Source organism: Poecilia reticulata, chromosome 11 (assembly GCF_904066995.2).
Source record: "Poecilia reticulata chromosome 11, P_reticulata-male-v2, whole genome shotgun sequence".
Classification (NCBI taxonomy): Eukaryota; Metazoa; Chordata; class Actinopteri; order Cyprinodontiformes; family Poeciliidae; genus Poecilia; species Poecilia reticulata.
In genome coordinates this window covers 9,697,254-9,717,025 of record NC_088840.1, presented here as the reverse complement: position 1 = coordinate 9,717,025, position 19,772 = coordinate 9,697,254, and the positions used below count along the sequence as shown (strand labels likewise).

The 19,772-nt window shown below is 39.5% G+C and overlaps 1 protein-coding gene and 1 long non-coding RNA gene across 3 annotated transcripts in view; one reads left to right on the top strand and one right to left on the bottom strand.

Annotated features, from left to right (window-relative positions):
- The window catches only part of ptp4a2b (protein tyrosine phosphatase 4A2b), a 25,563-nt gene extending 14,457 nt beyond the window's left edge, over positions 1 to 11,106 (top strand). The window contains exons 2-7 of one of the 2 annotated variants that reach the window (XM_008421614.3): positions 5,291 to 5,598; positions 5,950 to 6,058; positions 6,143 to 6,235; positions 6,321 to 6,451; positions 8,495 to 8,569; positions 9,784 to 11,106. In XM_008421614.3, the coding sequence (XP_008419836.1) occupies positions 5,594 to 5,598; positions 5,950 to 6,058; positions 6,143 to 6,235; positions 6,321 to 6,451; positions 8,495 to 8,569; positions 9,784 to 9,892 (522 nt within the window). In that variant the 5' untranslated portion in view covers positions 5,291 to 5,593 and the 3' untranslated portion in view covers positions 9,893 to 11,106. Of the gene's footprint in view, positions 1 to 5,290; positions 5,599 to 5,637; positions 6,059 to 6,142; positions 6,236 to 6,320; positions 6,452 to 8,494; positions 8,570 to 9,783 lie in introns of those variants that run through there. The other variant, XM_008421613.3, reaches the window with a different exon arrangement.
- On the bottom strand, positions 7,520 to 19,772 carry LOC103472174 (uncharacterized). Its single transcript, XR_014089705.1, has 3 exons — positions 17,686 to 19,772; positions 16,303 to 16,872; positions 7,520 to 7,606 (listed from the first exon to the last, which is right to left on the bottom strand). It is a non-coding gene; the product is annotated as an uncharacterized LOC103472174 (long non-coding RNA).

The following is a 19,772-nucleotide window of genomic DNA, read 5'->3' as shown; positions in this document are numbered from 1 at the left end:
TTCTATGCGCCTTATAATTCGGTGCACCTTCTAGTGCGGAAAATACGGTAGTTGGCTTTTTTTAAAAATTTTTATCCATACTATATACTTTTGGCTTTTATCTTTCCCTTCTTTTTCAGTTTTAGCAGTGCTTCATCCACAGCACACGTGATGTGGGAATGGGGCACAAAGTAGCCCACTGTGTGGGCCTCTGCATGAACAAAGTGACCTTTTACCCAATTTAGAATATATATTTGTACACAGCCATGCATGCACAAAATAGCAACCGCTATCTATTTTTTATTTTTTTTTTTGTATATTGCTGTGTGTGTGTGTACATGGCAGAGACTTGCAGTGCAAAGGCTTTTGAACTGAACACTTTTTATTTTGAAAAAGGAGATGAATTCCAACAGAGATGTGGATCTTTCAGTGTTTAGGGATTAAATTCAGAAACTATTTTTTTCTAGTAAATGCTAAGAGATTCTGTTTAAATTATGACTGGGATGAGGAAAATTCAGTGTAAACAGAACATTAATTTAAAACGTCTATAAGGTTCCATAGTGTATCAAATTCAATCAGTTTATTTAAAGAGAAAAATAGGTGTGCGCATAAAATTCTGTAACTTAAATTACCAGCATCAGGTTAGCTTAGCTGTCTGGATTTTCTTAAATAAAAATGTATCAAAGAATTATATAAAATGCAGAAGTTGTGCAAAGATGGCCTTTTACGGTAGTCAAGTGAACACATAATGCGACTTGCAGTATACTCGCAAAAACGTTCAACTGGAACACATCTTTAAATTTGTTCATTTTGAATCAATTCACATTTCCCACGACTAGATCTTTATTTTTTTTCCCTTAATTTATTTCACATTTTTTGCACCCTTTAAATTTCAATACTTTTTTTTTGTTCTCTGGTATTTATCAGGAGTCAATTACATAAAGTAAAAACAAGTTTCAGTTTACTCATGCATTTTGGAGATAGTGGAATTCAACAACCTCTGGCTGTATGCAGGATAATGTAGAAACACATTGATTTTCTGTAATAAAGACAAATATTACAAGGGACATTCGGAAGTATTGATTAAAAAAAATAAAAAAACGGGTTTAAACTGATTAACATAAAATACCTCTCCCACTCATTCACTATAAACTCAACCAAAGATGACTGACTTGTCACTTAGCAGCTCTGACTGCTAATTTATGCATCACGGTTTGTTTCCTGTGTGGTTAAACATGCTCCGTCGTCTACAAACCAAGTGCAAGTGCGTCTCGTTCTTACTGCATTGAAGCGGTTCATGATCGCAGAACCAGTTTGCAAATTTCAGCTGTAATTTGCATGCCTTCCTGACAATGTGACAGCCCTACAGGCAGCTGCTTTGGTCTGATGTTGCCAAGTTTTACCTACTTCCTTTTTGAAATCGCCCCCGCCCCAATTTGTTTATCTGTTTTGAGGGCCCAATAAAATCAACTTCATTTTTTACTTTTTTTTTCTGTCTTATCCTATTCATTTCTAGAACAAGTCAGGTGAAAATCCAAACATTTGGAATGTAAACAAACTGAAAAATTCAGTGGGTGGTATTATTTCAGGATTAAATGCAATCTAAAGAAACTTTGTTGAACGCAAATGAAGGCATGGTGGTTAACTTAAAGTGTATATCTTGATCCTTTGCTCATATTTATCAGGGAAATAAGCATGTAAATTTTGCAGCACCAAATGTCTATAAATAGTGTTGGTTACCCTTTTTTTTCTTTTTAAAAGAAGAAGTTGTTGCATAAACAGTTTTCGGAATCGTTGCAAATTTTCAGTCAGCCCATGAATTTTGTTTGCTTATTAGCATGTTAAGTGGATAGCAAGCTAAAAGGGAAGTGCAGATGCTTAGGCCTGCTCAGACTTCATTAGGCATAATGCAAATCCCGCCCCCAAATAAAGCCCTACTTTCCTTTTATTTATTTATTTATCCTCATGGTGACATTCAAATTGTCACCCTGTCTTTTTGTCTCTCTAAACCTTGCTGTTTGCTGAGTCTTCAAAACAAACAGTATGACTTCTTTGCATCTGGTCAATCATCCCTAGTCTTTTTTTTTTTTTTTTTTTTATCTTTTGACATAACCTGTCATTGTGGAGGTCCTGTCTGGTCCTTGTGTCAATGTTTTGCTCCGTTTCTGTTTATTCATCTCCTCGTATCTTTGTGTCTCATTACTAATGTTAAAAACAACCGGCAGCCATCTTTTTTATTTTTTTGTTTTTGACACTTCTCTCCATTTCTGAAGAGTCAAAAGTTCATTAAATCCTTCAAGTCCCCATTCTTCAGCTGTCTGCATGCAACCCTCCTGTTCTGTTTCTGGCAGCTCGAGGGTGGTAATTAAAGGCGTCACAGAGGATCTCGGCCGTCGCAGAATGAAAGGAGTGGGGGAAAGAAAAAAGTTGAGTCTGTTTTTGAGAGTGCCCTTATAGCTGTTGCCAAGTACAGAAGAGGGAGAGAAGAAGAAAATAGTAGAATTTAGAGTGGGTAGATGCGTCCCTTTGACTCTGGTTGGTAGTTGACTGCGGGTAAGCGGCAGCTTGGTGGGAGTTGAGGAAAGATGAGAAAGTTGTTGTGGTTTGTAAGAATGGCATCATATTCCTGGATCCCTTGAGCTGTTTTTTGTCTTTATAAAACCTACTACAAGGGAAGTGGGTCCAGTTGAGACGCATCGAAATTTGCTTTTGCTCTTGTAAGCGAGAGAAACGGTGATTCACAACCAAGTCTGGTCATTTTTGAAGAGTTAAAAAGGGAGCGTGGGACTGAAATTCTGGCTCTTGTTGAATCTCTGTCTCTCCCCCCCCCGCCCCCCCCTTTAATCCTCACCTTGTGACTATGGCCTATACAGTGATAGAGTCTGAGCCTTCTACCACCCACTCTTGTGTGTACCTAGTCGTGATAGCCAGCTCCCCGCAACATGTCCTTCTGCGCAGGCCCTCACACACACACACACACCTCCATGTGATATCGCTCTGAGACGGTTAAAGCCAGTTTGCGGCAGCTGGCTTTAGACTGTCGAGGACTTGGCAGCGGTTTGACTGGCAACTCCCTAGCTAGTTACAGACCAGACATTACCTGTTCTGGGACGGAGCCTTCTGAAGCCTGTGTGTGCCAGCCCTGCTGTGCATATTATTAGTTTCCATTTGGTGGTGAATTTACAAAGTGTCGCAATCCAAAGGTGTTGTAATTTCACAGCTAAATAAAGCAATGTTACAGACTCGGAAATGTGCTGCAGGTAGCAGGATTTTTTTTTTTTTTTTTTTTTTTTTTAAATCAAAATTAACTAATACAACTTTCTGGTCTTTGTTATTCCAAGACCAGAAAATGTTATTAGTCTTCTGCGTATAACAGGTTGTCCGCACATACTTAAATGTCTTACCCTTTTTTTTTTCTTTTTTTTTTTTAATGCAAGATTAAGATCTTAAAATGTCTTAAGTTCATTAGGATAAAAATGTACGTCGGCCTGAATACATTACTCACAGCTCTTAAATGTTTTTTTTCTGGCAGGACTTTTTTAATCTTACATATTCTATCAGTTGCCTGAACGATGTTTGTTATCCACCACTTGTGCTGCCAACCCCAAATTTTTTATCTTGGCACTCTGGGCCTTTAAGACTTAGATATTCCTGAAGTACCTCTTATATTTGTAGGTTTTTTTTTTTTTTTGGCTCAAGGTGATATTGAAAAAGGGTTTTAAAGTCATACTTTCTGGAACCTGCAGATACCCTGTGTACCTTTTGCTCTTGTTTTTTGTTGATTAAACATCATGTAATTAGATCAGTCTTGGTCACGAGAAGAGGAAGTGATCCGTTGCATGTTTAGACATCTCAGATATGCTGGGTGTGTGGTGTCCTTCAAACGATGAGACGACGCCTGCACCGCATTTAGTTAGGTGTGTCCTTTTTATTGAGGGTTTTAGTCACTCAAGTTTACATTTAAGATGATTAGAAACGGACGGATGTGCTCTTGAAGTGCTATCATTAATGCATTTTAGTGCGGACAATGACAGTGGAGACTTTTGGCCACATCGCCATTGCATTGTCCTTGAATGTTACCATTTATTGTGGAGCTAATGGAATAATACGAGATACTATGTCTTGAATATATTGCTTATGATGAGGGACGCACACGTTATTCATCGTTGACCTCTAAATTTCAATATTTCTCAAACTGTAATATTTAATCGAGCTTTAGAGCTCCAAACACACGCCAATTCAAAAATAATAATTATACACTTTTCAGTTACTTTTAAAATTGAATCCATTATTATGGAATTTGATTACGATGGGATGCTTGTGTGATTTAAAAGCTCTTGTCCAGTCAAGACTTTTGTATTAATTATAATAACACTGCTGAATGGGAAGCCATTTTCTATGGAGAGTTAAACAAGTATTTGGCCCAGTCATGCTCATCCAAAACTTTAGACATTTGTTCATCCAAGTACAGCCTATAAAATATGTTGTTTCAACTCATGGACTTGTTCTAATTTAAGGCACTTTGTGTTACCTTAAGCATTCACCGCTGGCCGAGGGAAAGGATCAATTAGTTTGGTTTTTGGATGAATACTGAGATTAAGGATAACATGGGCACTCTAAGATCTACAGCAAGCTTTATGTATCAGGAAGTGTATTAAAAATATATTAGGTTAAGGACATAGTCTGACGTATGAAAGGTAAGAAACAGTGAGTTGTTTTTGTTCCGAGTCTGTTTGTGTTTAGTAAACTGGAGTAGATTATTTTTAGACTTTTATTGACGGAGATAATGTTCCGACTCTGTTTGGAGGACATAAATGACTGTTTACCTCATATTTTGAACACAGGAAATATTGATTAAAATATTGACACTCTGCACATTTTCTGACAGACAGTGCTGCTGCTACGCAGCACAAACTTGCGGACAGGATTTAAGCCCGATGATCCGCTTTTAGCTTTATTGTGCAAACGTTTTGACACAATCTGTGTCTTCATCAGAGTCGGAAGTGAAATATCAACGGCGGGTCATGCAGTCTAGTATAAGCAAGCAATTATTACATTCTGAAAATGGCATTTCTACATTTGTGGTACTAAGTAGGGGTTTCAACCAGACGATCATGTGGACATCCTCTGCAGAACAACTTTTAATGTTTTGTAGTGCGGTAAATGTGCACTTCCCTTTTAATGTAAATGTTTTAAACTTGTGATATCTAAATATATATATATATATATATATATATATATATATATATATATATTTTTTTTTTATTTTTATTTTTTTTATTTAAGAATATTCTTTCCCCTCTCTTTGCAGGCTTTCTGTGTCGACTTCAGCCGTACCTATATGGCGTGTGTGACCGGAGAATTCTGCCAGGCACAGCACCTCACCTCAGTGGAGAAGTGAATCGGCCGCCCCCCGAGGGACTACGCTACCCAGAAACCTCCCTGACTGCCAGCGCATTAGGAACTGCTGACGTTTTTTTTCCAAAAGGCCTCCCTTCCTCTCTGGGATATCGCGTAGTCCTGGGCCCGACTGCCCTGCCTTATCCCAACCAATACGAAAAATATTTGCTTTCCGCTTTCTCCTTGAACAGCCAATCACAACCAGCTCTCCTGAATGGGGTAAACTCATTGGATGACTTTTGGATAGTCTCATCCTTTTTTTTTTTTTTCTTTTTTTTTTTTTTTTTTTAATTCCCCCTCCCCTTCTATTTTTTTGTTTCAATTTCCTTTCAATTTATATTTTTACTCATCCCAGAAAACTGTGGACTAGTTTTGTTTGTTTTGTTTTTTTTTTCTCTGTGTGCATCATCCCTCAGTGAAGACCTGTTGTTCTCCTGACCCATTCTTATTCACGTCTTGTCCTTTTTTTAATTTATTCTACCCTTCCCCGATCACACAAACCTCATAGCAATCTGTACATCTGAGCCAAAAGTCTTTTTATTTTATGAGTATTGTAATTGTTTTTTCAAGCCGTCTCGCCAACATGAACCGCCCTGCTGCAGTCGAGATTAAACATGAGGCCATGAGGTTCCTTATCACCCACAATCCCACCAATGCTACGCTCAACAAGTTTACCGAGGTGAGAGGCTTTATTGGTCATCGACTGCATTCATATTTGTTTTGAATGTCTCCTACTAAAAGCTCGTCATTTGTCGTCTGTCAGGAGCTGAAAAAGTTCGAGGTAGACACGTTGGTGAGAGTTTGTGACGCCACCTACGATAAGGCTCCAGTGGAGAAGGAGGGCATACAAGTCTTGGTGAGCGTCACTTTTCCGGGTTTTTCTCTGCCTTTCCGAAGTCATTCGTGCTGGTTAGTTTTCAATTTGCTCTTTCCATCGCCAGGACTGGCCCTTTGATGATGGCGCCCCTCCTCCCACGCAGATTGTGGACAACTGGCTGAAGCTGCTTAACACCAAGTTTCGAGAGCAACCTGGCTGCTGCGTCGCTGTGCACTGTGTGGCAGGGCTGGGCAGGTACGAATGTCTCACTGTCGTTTTTCAGACAAAAACTTAAATGAAATCCTGCAGAAATTGCTCTTCACATTCAATTTACACAATTTCAGTTGGTGTTTTCAAGGTTTGGAATTTACTTGATTCCTGGATAAAGTCCTTTAAAGAGTTTATTACAAAACTGTGCAGTTTGAAAATCAAAGTGCAATGTGACGTCTGATTAAAATCCTAAATTTGGAATACAGTATTTAGAGCTGAAACCAGATGTTTTCATTCACCAATGAAAACACATTTCGTTTCTCGCTGTCTGAAGTTAAATTAGAAAAGAGCTTCTTGCTTTACATCAGTTGGAATCAGCAAAATTATTTCTATTTGCTAAATGCCAGAAAACCTGGAAAAATATTTTTTAGAGATTTTTTTTTTGTTTGTTTTTGTAAATTTCTTTGTAAATTGTGTTAAGTGTCATTTGAGAAGGAAGGTAATTCACATTTGTATTACCTTTTTGGATTGTTTCACTATATTAAAGATTTATTATTCCTTTTGGTACAGTAACTTATTGATCTGCATAATATTAGAAATAAAGGTGGTCTTATATTTTGCATGTTAAACAGCATTATTGAAATTGATGTTTTGTGGGGTTTTTTATGTCCAAACTTGTGGTGCTGAAAAAGTTTGAAACCTTACATTAAAAGTACTTGAATGTTATTGGAAAAGTGTATCTGTGAACATTAGTTTTTTTATATCTTGCCTTAGAATTCCAGTTAAATTTTGAATTGGGCTTTGACTGGACCATTCTGATACACAAGTATATTTTAATGTAGTCCTGTTGGATGTAGCCCTGCCTCCAAACGGTTAGGGTTTGTTGTCCAGTCGCGGAGCTTTTATTGGTCAGACAAGGCCTCTGTTTCATCCCCCTGTAACACACTGACTGCTAGATGAGGTCACAGAGTTCACACACTGCTACAGAAAGCTCCGAATTGTTAAGTGTCTGAGAAGTCGACCTTTTTTTCTAATCTTCCTGTCGTCTAGCCATCCTCTCACCCTCCGTTCTTCCCTTCACCACCTGTTCCTTCTCCCCTAGACATGACACAGCTTGAACCGATTGTCTTTTGTCCCAGTGCTGAGTTTCATCTTGCAACAACTTGAACTGTTGTCTTCTCCTCCTGTTCCCTGAGGGCTCTGTAAATAAAGTCAACAGATTAGATAATCCGTCATTAGTTACAACACTCTCTGTCTCTGACCGCAAAATTAGGCAATTCGATTTTCGCTCGCCGTAAAGCGAGGTTGCACGGGTAATGTGAAGTTATGCCCCGTTGTAATCGCACCTCAGTGTGCCGGGGAATTGCAGTTTAGTCGCGTCGAATGGCACAAGTGCGAAAACAATGCAGGCAGAAGTGCATGATGTGGGCGAACTGGTGCGAAAGTGTCTTCTCTGACCACAAGTGCTCAGCAAGCCCAGCAGTTCTCCCTCTAGCTTCTAGCCCTTTTTTTTCTTTTCTTCTTTCTTTTGCATTGCTGTGACATTCCAGAGGTTTCGATTTTCCCAAGTATTGGTTAGACTGGTATTTTCTGAAACCACCACCAGTCTTTTTCGTAGAAGTTTACTCGCTGAACTCGTCTGCGCGAGTTTGGTACAGAGAAGGTGTTGAGAGAGAGAGAGAGATATTTTTGTTTGAACTTAATTTTTCTTTTCAATTTTCTAATTCGCCGTTTCTCAGAATTTCTGAGCTAGAAAAGTAGCTGAAGGAAATTCTCCGCCAGAGCTGAAATCTGACCTCGTCCAAGGAACTGCTGTATTTATTTACTTTTTCTCATCCCGTCTTCTCTCTGGTGAGCGAGGAGTCGGCCGTTTTACTGTAACTTATCACAAAGTACTAGTACAGCGGCTCAGTAGGGCGCCTGTGAACTTGTACACCCCTGTAGATTTCCCAGGCCTGTTTCCCAGGTTTACCTTCCTTCCCCTCCCTCCCCGTTTTATTACCAAGGAGCCCTGCAAACCTTGGCATTTCATCTCCCGTTCTCCCCGTTCTTGCTTTAACCAGTCTAATGGATTCCTTTACCTTTCAGAGCTCCAGTCTTGGTGGCCTTAGCCCTCCTTGAGGGAGGAATGAAGTATGAAGACGCCGTGCAGTTCATAAGGCAGTGAGTACTAGTCTTAGAGCTTTACAAACATGATTATTTCTTTATGGACTGAGACTAGGTTAATAGGTTATAAGCAGTGGATGAGTATATTTGCATCTTAATATAAATCCAGCTTACCTGGTTGTGGAGGCTGAAGCTAATGGGTTGTGTAACATTTATTTGGAAATAAAGAAGACTTCTGTAGTCTTAAAATGACTGAATCCTTAAGAACTTCGTAGCAGTTTACACCAACACCAATTTTTTATGACATCAGGAGGCTATTTTTGCAAAGAAGCCACTGATTATGTACACAGGAAATGAAGGTAGGTGGTGTGCCATCAATAATCTTCCTACATGAAATGTGTTCTTGGACACAAACTATATCATTTTCCAATCAGAATGTCCATGTAGAGTGAGTTTAAAAAGTATGAAATACTTAGAATTCAATAATGTAATGCAAACCTGCAAAAGCATTCTTCTACTAAAGCGTAAGCCATCTTGTTTTGGAGTCCTATCTGCTCATTCACTGTCTCTTCAACGACATTCTTGCAAACACGGACTTCCACGTGTTATTAATGCCTATTTTTAATTACATGTATGAAGCTTGTATGCTCCAAGTGTAGCCAAAGAGTCAAATCACCCACAAAAATCTGTTAATTATTTGTGGCTTTTTGAGTTAACATTTTATTTCTTTTTACACTTTGTTTCATGGGACCATTTTCTGTGTAAAAATAATGGTCAGCTTAGATGTAAATTACTATCCGATACAAACATGACAGCAGTTTAAAGCTACACAGTAGCATTGGCATAAACTGCTTTGATATTTTTGACAATTTAAACATGCTGCACGGTAGGCTTCTTTCAGTGTAGCTATAAGCTTTAACCAGTTGAAATTCATACTTTTAAACATACCAAGTTATCTGCTGCAGGTAAGACAAAACTGGCTTGTTTTTTAAAATAACCTCATTCCAGAAATTCTCCACTGTCTCTTTAAAGAAGCCTGCATGGTTGCAATATGGACCCTTTTCATGTGGTTGAACTGGTAGAGATGAGTTAATGAGTTGTGGACGCATTGTTGGTCTTGGTCCTCTTTCCTTGTTGTCGGAGAGAAATGGTCAATAAGCAAAAAAAGTGGATTACTCTAAAAGGTTCATTCTTCCTCTGAGTTTGAGTGTGTGCTTTCCCAATTTAGAACTAAAACTACTTTCCTGTTTTGTTTTGTTTTTTTCCTGTAGGAAGAGACGTGGAGCCTTCAACTCCAAACAGCTTCTTTACCTCGAGAAATACAGACCCAAAATGCGTCTGCGGTTCAAAGATGACGGCCACAACTGCTGCGTGCAGTAGGCCGGCCGTCTGTGCATCTGCTTTCAATGTACATCTAGTTCGGAATCTTCCAACAAAGAGGAGATAATAACAAAAAAAAAAAAAAGAGTGCTATCAGTAATTGTTGTGATGATTTGTAAACACTGAGTCATGGTTAATTGATCTGAGAGAAATCGAATGATCAAACAAAATGAAACTAGATCTGGGGAAGTCCACCAGCCGAACCAATGAATGGAAGGTCAAAGCACACAGATGGGCCCGCCTCCCGGTTCTACAGCTCAACCAAACCACGGGCCAGAATTTAATTTTATTTTATTCTTCTTTGTTTTTTTCTCTCTCCACTCGAGTCCATCCTGTACTTGTCTATTTTTTTTTCTTCTCACTTTAAGTTGTAATCATGGGATATTTTACCTTCCATTATGTGAATTTTTATTTTTACACATACATGGTTTTAATTCTGAAATGTTTTAATTCTGTTCTTATTTCCTTCCACTGCTATTTGGCCTTTTTTCTTTTTTTTTTAAAGAAAAAAAAAAACATTTTTAAACTTTGAACACATTTCGATTGTGTTTTTTGTTTTTGCACAAAACTCAAAAGGTTCACCCTGAAAATGCAGTAATGTTCTTTTTGTTTTTTTTTTCTTTATGAATTTTTTTCGCTCCTCACTTACTTCAAGTCACTTTCAGTTTAGGGCCTCACTGAGTCTGAATATATCATATTTATTCGCAAGAGAATTGTGGCAGTGTTGAGTTTGGCAGGGGCAAGGACACTTTGTTATCCCTTTTTTTTTTTTTTTTTTTTTTTTTAAGTAACTATGTAAGAGCCATGACTTTTTTTTTTTCTTATTCTTCTTATAAGTCTTGTTGGAGTGCAATAATCAGTCCACCTCAGATAAGCCCATCAGACCCTGCTGAGCATTCTTCACCCACATTTGACATGTACGCAGACATTTCAGACAGGAAATAAGAGCTGCTCGAGCTGGCACTCCTCCAGCTGTCATTCATTTTACCAAATGGGGAGGAGAGGGTTGTGATGGGGTGGGGGTGCTACAGGATTTCCCAAACAAATATGCAGATTTCAGCTCACACACTGAGCCCAGGATCTGGTCTGACACACGGGATGGAGGAGAATGGAAAATGGTCAGTTTTTTTTTTTATCATTGTACCCGTTTTGAAGACATCCCCCCCCCGATTCGTATTGGTTCTTTAAAGATAAATAAATTGAAATAAAAAGCATTGTGGTGGGTCTCTTTATTTCTATTGCAGCACATACCTGGAGGCTGTTATTTATTCACAAGCTTGTTTTGGGAGATCAAAATCAATTTCCTTTTGCGGCAACTTTATTTTATTTTTATTTTTCCTGAATTGCTTTGCTCTTTGTGGCCAAGTATTTCTTAGATGGTATTTGCTCATCAAGTATGTCAGTCAGAAGCTGTCCTACATGTTCTTTCCCCACTGGAGGGTGACTCACCACCACGTGGAAGGCACAGGACACCGTGGTACTGAAAAATGACTCACTAGATCTCAAATGGATCACGACTCCGTGCAACGCAAGAGACGGATCAAAGCGCCCCCTCTGCTGTTGAAGTCAGGTAACTGCACTCAGAACCCCCCCCAAATTCGTGTGTTTTCGTACTGACTGCTGTTACAAGTGTAACGACGTTGGCTTTAATTATGCACAATTTTAATGAACTGCCTGATAAAAGACTGATCACAGAAGTGGGAATGTGTTGACTGAGGGAGCACTGACAGCACCTCAGTCACAGTCTGTGCTTTCAGCAGTGTTGCAGAGCTACAAATGCCTCGCCAAAGCCTGCTTTGAATACAGTGAATGCCATCTACAATGAAATCTGTGCCAAGTGAAACAAAATTTGCATTCAGTTTGTTACTCATCGCTCCTGTTGATGTGTGGCGGCTTTGTTGAGTAGCAGATTAAGTTACAGCCTAACAGGAATAGAACTGGTGGTACAAGGGTTCAGGAAGGAGTTTGTCTTGTCCTCGGCGACCTTCTAGCAGGCAAAAAAATAAACACTCCACTTTGATACACTTCAGTTGTACAGAAGGCATACTTCTAAAAACTGAATACAATTACTATTAGAGGTAAATCAGGAGAGAGAACCTCTTCACAGGTTGATAAAAAGTAGATTTTTTTTCCAATGGGCTTCGTGTTTTCTGTCTGTGGGCATCACAAAGAGCTAAAAAGATCTTTGTATTGTAGCAGCTGTGACTCAGCATGATCTCATACTGAGTCATGCTTAGAAAGATAAAGATCAAAGCCACAAACCTGTTGCAGCGACATCAGGGTGGTTTTGTGTTTCTCAACAGGTCAACATTGTGTGTTTTCTTTTCTCGTGTGCCACGTGAATCGGGGTCACGTTTGGGTTCATTTTGCTGTTCTGTTTTTTCCAGAGATTTAACAGCTCGGTGTGAAATGAACAGGTAGCACTTCTAATCCGAACTGGTCACCACGGCTGCCGCCAAAAGTATTCATACCTCTTTATCACATTACCGCCACAAACGTCGGTGTATTTGACCTTCTCAGGCAGGTCTCTTTTCAGTCTATGTAAAGACTGAAAATTCAACAGAATTATACAAAGAAGCACATGTACGTTGGAGATTGCTTCTATCAATTTTCAGGTCACAATTCAAGGGGTCTGAAAACATTTCCAAGGCGCTAGACACCTTCAGTGCTTCTAGTTCAGTCACCAAGTTATTGTTCAGGTCCAGTCAATGAAAATATTCAAATAAATGAGAGAGAAAAAGAAAAAGAGAGAAACGTCAGGGATGTTTATCTAAGTGTGGGATCACCGCTGTAAATACTTAATGCACGATTACATTTTCTTATTCTTCTCGTCCTCTCTGTGACATTGGCTTTGAATGTTGTGAATATCTCAATTTTTAAGATTCAATTAACTGCAGAGTGAGGAGAGCAAGCAAGACATTCAACTCTCATGTGAAAGAATTTGAAAAAAAGATTTCAAAAGCACTTCTTTTTCTTTTTTTTTTTAACTACCTCTTGAAATCATGTTTTTTGCGAGATGAACTCGGATGCTCATTTTTTAAAAATGACCAACGGTGTATGATATACCGTTATGGTTTATCATGCCTGCTTCATAGACGTTTTAGAAACCGTACAGTTTGTTCTAAGCTTTATTTATAAAGCACATCTCAAACAGCTCACTGAAGTGCTGTACAGTGGAATACATTGTTGCTCTTGGTCACAGTCTCTCTTACGCAACAATTCTGGAGGTGGCAGCTCTGGACTACAGGCCAGATCACATTATTATGAAGCCATCTAATATGCAATAAATGTAATTTGGCACTGCGAAGCTGAGATGCAGCACGACTTGGTGCTCCCCAAAACCTGGATGTATCGTTTAGGATCGCTAGCGTTTTCTAAGGCACTATCATACAAAGCGGAATAGTTAAGTGAATTTATCACGGCAATAACACACTTTGAGCTCTTTTGCAAAAGCAAAGGGCACCCAGCAGAACCCTAGTCGAGCAAAAAGAGACCAGGCTTTACATTTAGCATGGACGTTGTGAGCTTTGAATGATTTATTTAAACTCTAGCTCTTTTGTTATCGTTTGTTCTCGGGGTTTGAGATTACTGCTTTGTGACCTGCTGCGAGTACTGCAATATTCACAGTATTCAACTTTGAGCTCAAGTGTTCAAGTGCAAAAAAATACAAATCCTAAAGGGACTTTTGGAAGAGATGATGGATTCTTCAACTGTTGAGGCATTAACATACTCTGACACAAGTCTTCTAAATAGTAAATGTCCGTGCCTTCATGCCAACGCATTGGGAACGCTGCAACTTCAAGTCCAAACCAGAAACATGAGGAAAAAGTGTTGAGGTTAAACCACTAAGGTTTGTGAATTGAGCTTGCCGTTTCGTAGCATTAATCTTGTTGAACGGGAGCTAACAAGATCGATGTTCTTGGTGTGTTTTTGGTATCATTGTTTTGGTGCAACATTGGTTTCAAGGGCATTTCATCTACAGCATAAGGCAACGTGAGCTCGTCAGGTATTTTGATGCTGTCAAACTGATCTATGATCCTTGGTTGAACCTAGAAACCGATGCTGTATTATGAGAAAAGGAGTGGCACTTTGCCAAAGCTTTTCCTGATAGTTCAAATAGCTTGAACACCGTTTAGCTGATCATTGGCTAAGTCTTTGACATTTGTGGCAATTCTTTTTTTCATGAATTCAAAAGCTAGTTTTCAGCTTTCTTCCACTGCTTTCTACTTTTGGTCCCAAGCATTCAAAAACATTTCAGCAGACCAGGACATCTGTTCCTGCGGTCCTTCGCGTGTTTTCCATCGTCCAGCCGGCTTTCTAATCGAAGTAGACAGTTCCCCTGAACGATGATTTGTTTGACACCGAATGAATCGCCTCGCCGATTAGACTCTGCGCTGCTGTTATTTTGAACACACCCCGTTTTTAATTGATCATTCAGTTGCACAAAATCAACAGCAAGCCAAGCCTGTTAGGCCTGTTGCTTTCTACTCATCCACAAGACGATAACATGTAGAAAACATTGTTTGATCTGGCCAGTGATATCGGTTTGATTTTATTTTGAACACGGCAACATACTATTAAGAATAAAATATCAAAAAAATTCTACATGAAATATTTGTGTGTGGGTGGATCTTGAGAGCCCAAGGGCAGTTTTTTTTTTTTTTCTTTCTGTTTGCTTTACATATACTAGAGGAGATAAAGGCCAAAGGGGTTTTGACTCCCCTACAAGAAGAGAGCTTGATCTCTGGCAGCTCTCCCACTTTCTGCAGAGCCAATCTAGGCCAGCACCAGTAAGCAGCCGACTCTGCGAGATTCCATTGTGAATTGTGGCCCTTTAAAAATGCATGCTCGCTCTCGGCTCTGTATCTTTAATGAGGTGTGTCTGAAATATTTGATAGGCCTCGCACTCATTTGAAAAACAAATACGTTTATTTCCATTAATATTTGATGCGGAAATGAATATATGTAAAACACATACATTAATTAGTCTGTTTTGATCAATTGTCTCTGTCAAAACGTGGAGCGTGTGTTTCCGCTCAGTTACTCCCCACAGGCGATGCTGCGGCAAATCTTTCCCTGTTGCTTCGGAACAAAAGAAGCATTTACTTTTCAAAGATTTAGCTGGGCTTTTTTTTTTTTTTTTTAAGTTTGTGAACATTCAAAGAAATTATGTGCTCACTCAGCAGTGGGGCTGATTTATAAAATGAGTGTCGCATTACAGTGTTTGCATTTTGAAAACTGTGATAAATAAGGAAAAAGGAAGCCTAGCATTGAAGTTTGAGGTAGGGCACTGATTTTACTTTGTAGGCTCTGAAGGATGATTGTTTTGTTTTTTTACCATGTAAGTGGTCTTAGTTGTTGTTGAGAACAGTGAGGTACAACTTTATTTCTAAAAGGAGATGGAGCTAAAGATGGGACAGTTTACTAATAATTTAGGTGAAATTACATTTGTGCATCCTACTGTTTTGCTGCACACTTTGATGAAAACACCAAGGTCTTGATCCATCAATACATCCATCCATCTAAAGATTTAATCAACATTTAGGTCTCTACAACCATCTTAACAGGATCTTCAGACTGAGCCTCTAGAAGTATAAGAGAGAGAGTTCAAATGTTGTTCTTTTAAGTAGAAGCTTAGTTCCCTTACCTTAGTGGACCCCAAACTTTTTCTACTAGAACTAAGTTTTGATTCATTAACATTTTTCAGTTTTGATTCCTAGTTTTGATTTCCAGCCACATTTAAATCAGATTGGAGAGGCCGCCGAATCCCAGCGAAGAAGAATTAGCCGCAGTGTGTGTGCTCAGAAGCGACTGAGAGTTTGCCTTCACTTTATTAAAAGAGCTGTCCAGGCAGTTCGGTGAAATACAGACATGCTTAAACACCTCCAGATTCATGGTGTAGAATTAATATTCATAATATTCTGGCATTTACCATCTAGAAAAAACTATGATAATCCTAGCTGACTTAAAACAGGAACATTTTTGTTAGATTTATTGTCAAGCAGTGAGAGAGAGAAAAAATGTAATGTGAATTTTCATCAGGTGATCCTGCTGCTATCAATCTAATTCATACTTTGGATTTCTTTCAGATAATAGCAGATTGCTGGGATGCAAGTCACATGAAACCATAGCAACTGATTTCATGACAAAAACATCTAAAGGTTTGAGTGACCCAAGATCTCCCTAAATGATGTATAATTATAGCCACTAGGATCAGGTTGTCTTTTAGAGGGGCACAATTATTCAAGATGCTACAACAATATTGAAGAAGGAAAATGATTCTCCTCTCAATCAGAATCAGTGTATGGCTCATTCTCTGGCATAATTTCGTAGTTGTGGGCAACGCTTAAACTCATTTCTACATAGCAACATCAAATAAAATTTCGAATAAATGCATTCTCTTCCCTCACCACCAGATGGTGCTGAAGACCTATGTTGGTGGTGTTGCAGTACCCGCGCTGAACAGCAGGGTGCAGTGCTAAAACACCGTCTTCTCAGGTGCCAGCTGTGGGCCGCAGTGTTGATATGTGTGATGTATTCCGTCGCTGGCAGCCTCCTCGGACAGCTCCAGTCTGGTGAGTCACTCTGCCACTGTATTCAGGATGTTTGGACTCAGCAGCTGAGGCCACGCAGTAATTAATAACCACATATTGGTGTTGGTAAAACAAGCACAGTGAGAGAGTGAAAAGGAGCGGGAGAGGGGAGGCGCGAGAAAAGGAGCATGTTTGACTTCTCTGTGACTCAACCTACCTGAGTGAGAGTGCAGAGACCAATGGGAGGAAAATATGTTTTTGACTGCAGCAGCAGCTGACAGCAAATTATGTTTGCCTTTTTTTTTTTTTTTAATTTTCCTCTAATACTCCTTCAAAGAGATGACGTTGACTTTAACACAGCTTGTTTTCAGCCAGAAACAGTTGACACTACTCTTAGATGGCTTGCCAGAATAATGGGGGAAATAAAAGGTGAGGCTTTACTGATATCTGTAGAGAAAGAGAGAGAGAGAGAAAGAGAAAAGAAGAAAAACCTTTTATGTGGTGAGCTTGTTTGGAAGGGAACAGCTTCAGATTGGTGAATCTTATTGTGCCTTGCTCGTTTTCTGCCCTTGGCTTCATCTCAGAGCGCCCGGCCAGCTTTGATGAGGATGAGTAGATGTTGAATGACAGGCGAAGATGGTGCCAGTCAATCAGCCCCTCCCCCAATTCTACTTTTACTCTCCAAGGAGAAGAAGACATGTGTCATCCTCCCATGTGGAATCACACCACTCCTCCCCTCCTTACTATGCCTTTGCATTTTCCTTCCGTCTCCATTATTCATCCCTGCTGGCTTAGCTCTACAATATTCTATTTTTGAACTCCTTCTCATTGTCTTTATGCACCTGTTTGCTTATTGGCCCCGCTTTCATCTTCACCGTCAGCCACCACTCCCCACCTCCCCTTACCCCTTTATTTGAGGTATGGGGGGTGCGGGGGTTGGGGGTTGGGGGGGGGGGGGGATTTGCAGCCTGGCAGTGCATCACTGTTTTAATCTAGACTCCCCTATTCCCTCGATTCCCTTTCTCATGAAGCTAGCAAAAGAGAAAAATAAAATGAAGCAGCACATACAGTTTTTTTTGCAAAGGTAGTCGTAGGCCTTGAACTGTATTGCATCGTGCAATTTCACAACCACAATCTTTCATGTGTGATTAACCAACACAAAGTAATGATGGGTTAAGTTATAACACAAAATCGTCTCTCACAACGCCGCTGAATCCATTAGTTGAACATGGTAAGAGCGCAGCACAACTGCAAACCTACCAAAACATGGCCGTCCACCTGAACTGAGCATCAATCACAGAAGCACCCAAAGGGAGTATTGTAGCTCTGGGGGGTCTGGAGAGATCAACACCTCAGATTAGATGGATGCTGTAAAAATACGGTTAAGAAACAAACCATCGCAGACACTGCAAAAATATAAAAAATGCATTTTACATGATTCCAGAATTGATCTTTCTTTGCACCATGCAAAGTGGTGGCAGCATTGGGAGGGGGGGGGGGGGTTGCTATAGCTACTAATGTTTTATGAAATCTCATTGCAAATTTAAAGGGGCAGTATTCAGCATGTCGTCACAGCAGTGCTTCTCATACTGCTGTTTACAACCGTTCTTAGGCGTGTTAGACCAAGAAGTACCGTAACGTAGTTTGCATGACTAACTGAGCAGACATGCAGTTCCACCGGGTGTTTGCTAACTCCTGCTGCCACTAGTCTGGAGGAGCTGGGGAGGCGTTGCATTTAGGTACCCTTGAATAGCTGCCAGAAGAGATTCAAGGATTCCTCAAACGTCTATGAAAGAATCAAAGCAAAACTCCAGCTATGCTTTTGATGGAGGAATAACATTATAAGATGATTTAAAGCTCAGTTTTACAAAATACCCTTTCTTTGATCTAAATGCAAAAAAAAAAAAAAACTTTAATAAACAATTTATTATGAATATGATAATGACGTAACAACAGCAAGGACAAGATAATTGAGAAATGATGAAGACTCTATGTCCGCATTTCCCATCCTACCAGTGAGCGGTAGAGCTGGACCGCTTGTAGACGTGACAAGCAGAAAGGCCAGTTCTGTGAAAATATTCATCATGTCTGAGGTTCAACAAAGAAGTTTCAAAAGACATATTCTCCTTGTGTTGCATCACTTTAGTCAGTGAGGAGAACCAGGAGGCAGAGCTCCACCTGGCTAGCAACATGCTGGAGAGGAAATAACCATTTGCAACACAGAAGTTCTTTTATATAATGCATTACTACATAGGTGCATTTTCAGACTTTTGTAAGTTGATATTCGTGTCTCTTGTCTTTTCCAGTTCATCAACGAGTTGTTGATACAGTTTTTCTTCTTTGTCTTGTTGTAAAACTCTACCTGAAGAACACCAAGAGGAACAGTCTAACCACTGACCTGGCCAAAAAAATCTCAGTTTTTAATCACCTTCCCCCTCTACCACAGCAACAGCCGCATTTTCCTGTTGTGAAGAAATCTGACACTAAGTGACAAAAATGTTGCCTCTGCTACCTGCCATTGAGTTTTGTTGTTGAAGATCAAGTTTGTTTCTAAAAAGACGGTTTGCAACGGCCTTGTTTTCCGATTGAAAAACCCAGAGGTTGTCCACATACGTCACGCTCTTGGTGACTGTAGGGGATGTTGTGTGTGTTAGAAATGCAAACAAATTTAAAAGTCTACTGCTTATGTGCAAATCTGGTGCAAATATACCTCCAAACACTTGAAACTGTGGAAAAGAAAAATAATTTAAAAAAAGGAAAATGGAAAAAATCTATAATTTTTCTTTCGCGTTACATTATGTTTAACTTTATTTTGGTCTGTTTCTGTGTTTTGTTCTGAGTTCCCAAAATGTGATAAAGTTGAACGAGATTGAATGTTGTTGTGAAGCCCCGCAGGCAGCCAGCGGATGTGTTTTATTTGCTTTTTTTTTTCTTTTTTTCTGTTTGTTTGTTTTGGTGGTGCCATTTAGCCAGCTGACCCTCATTTCTTTGCCCACTATGATGAGAATGCCACAGCAAACAGAGCAGACTAGTTTGGCCGGAAGCATTTTCCCCCTATTTTTTTAACACACTTGTCAGCAGCCATATCAGTAGCCCCAAAACTGCCATGAAAGGCCAATCCATCCCAGCACAGCGAGTGTTACGTGGCTGCTTTAACAAGCACTGCGTCTAATTGGCTGCGTTTGAGCTTCCCATTCATTAGCAAGTTGGTGTCAAACCATTCCATCACACAGGTATGACAATTTTCTTGATTTTGATCTTTGTTGTTTCTTTCTCCCCAACCTTTTTTTTTTTTTTTACCTTACATAAATTTTACTTCAACCCACTCCGTGAGTCATCTGAGCATA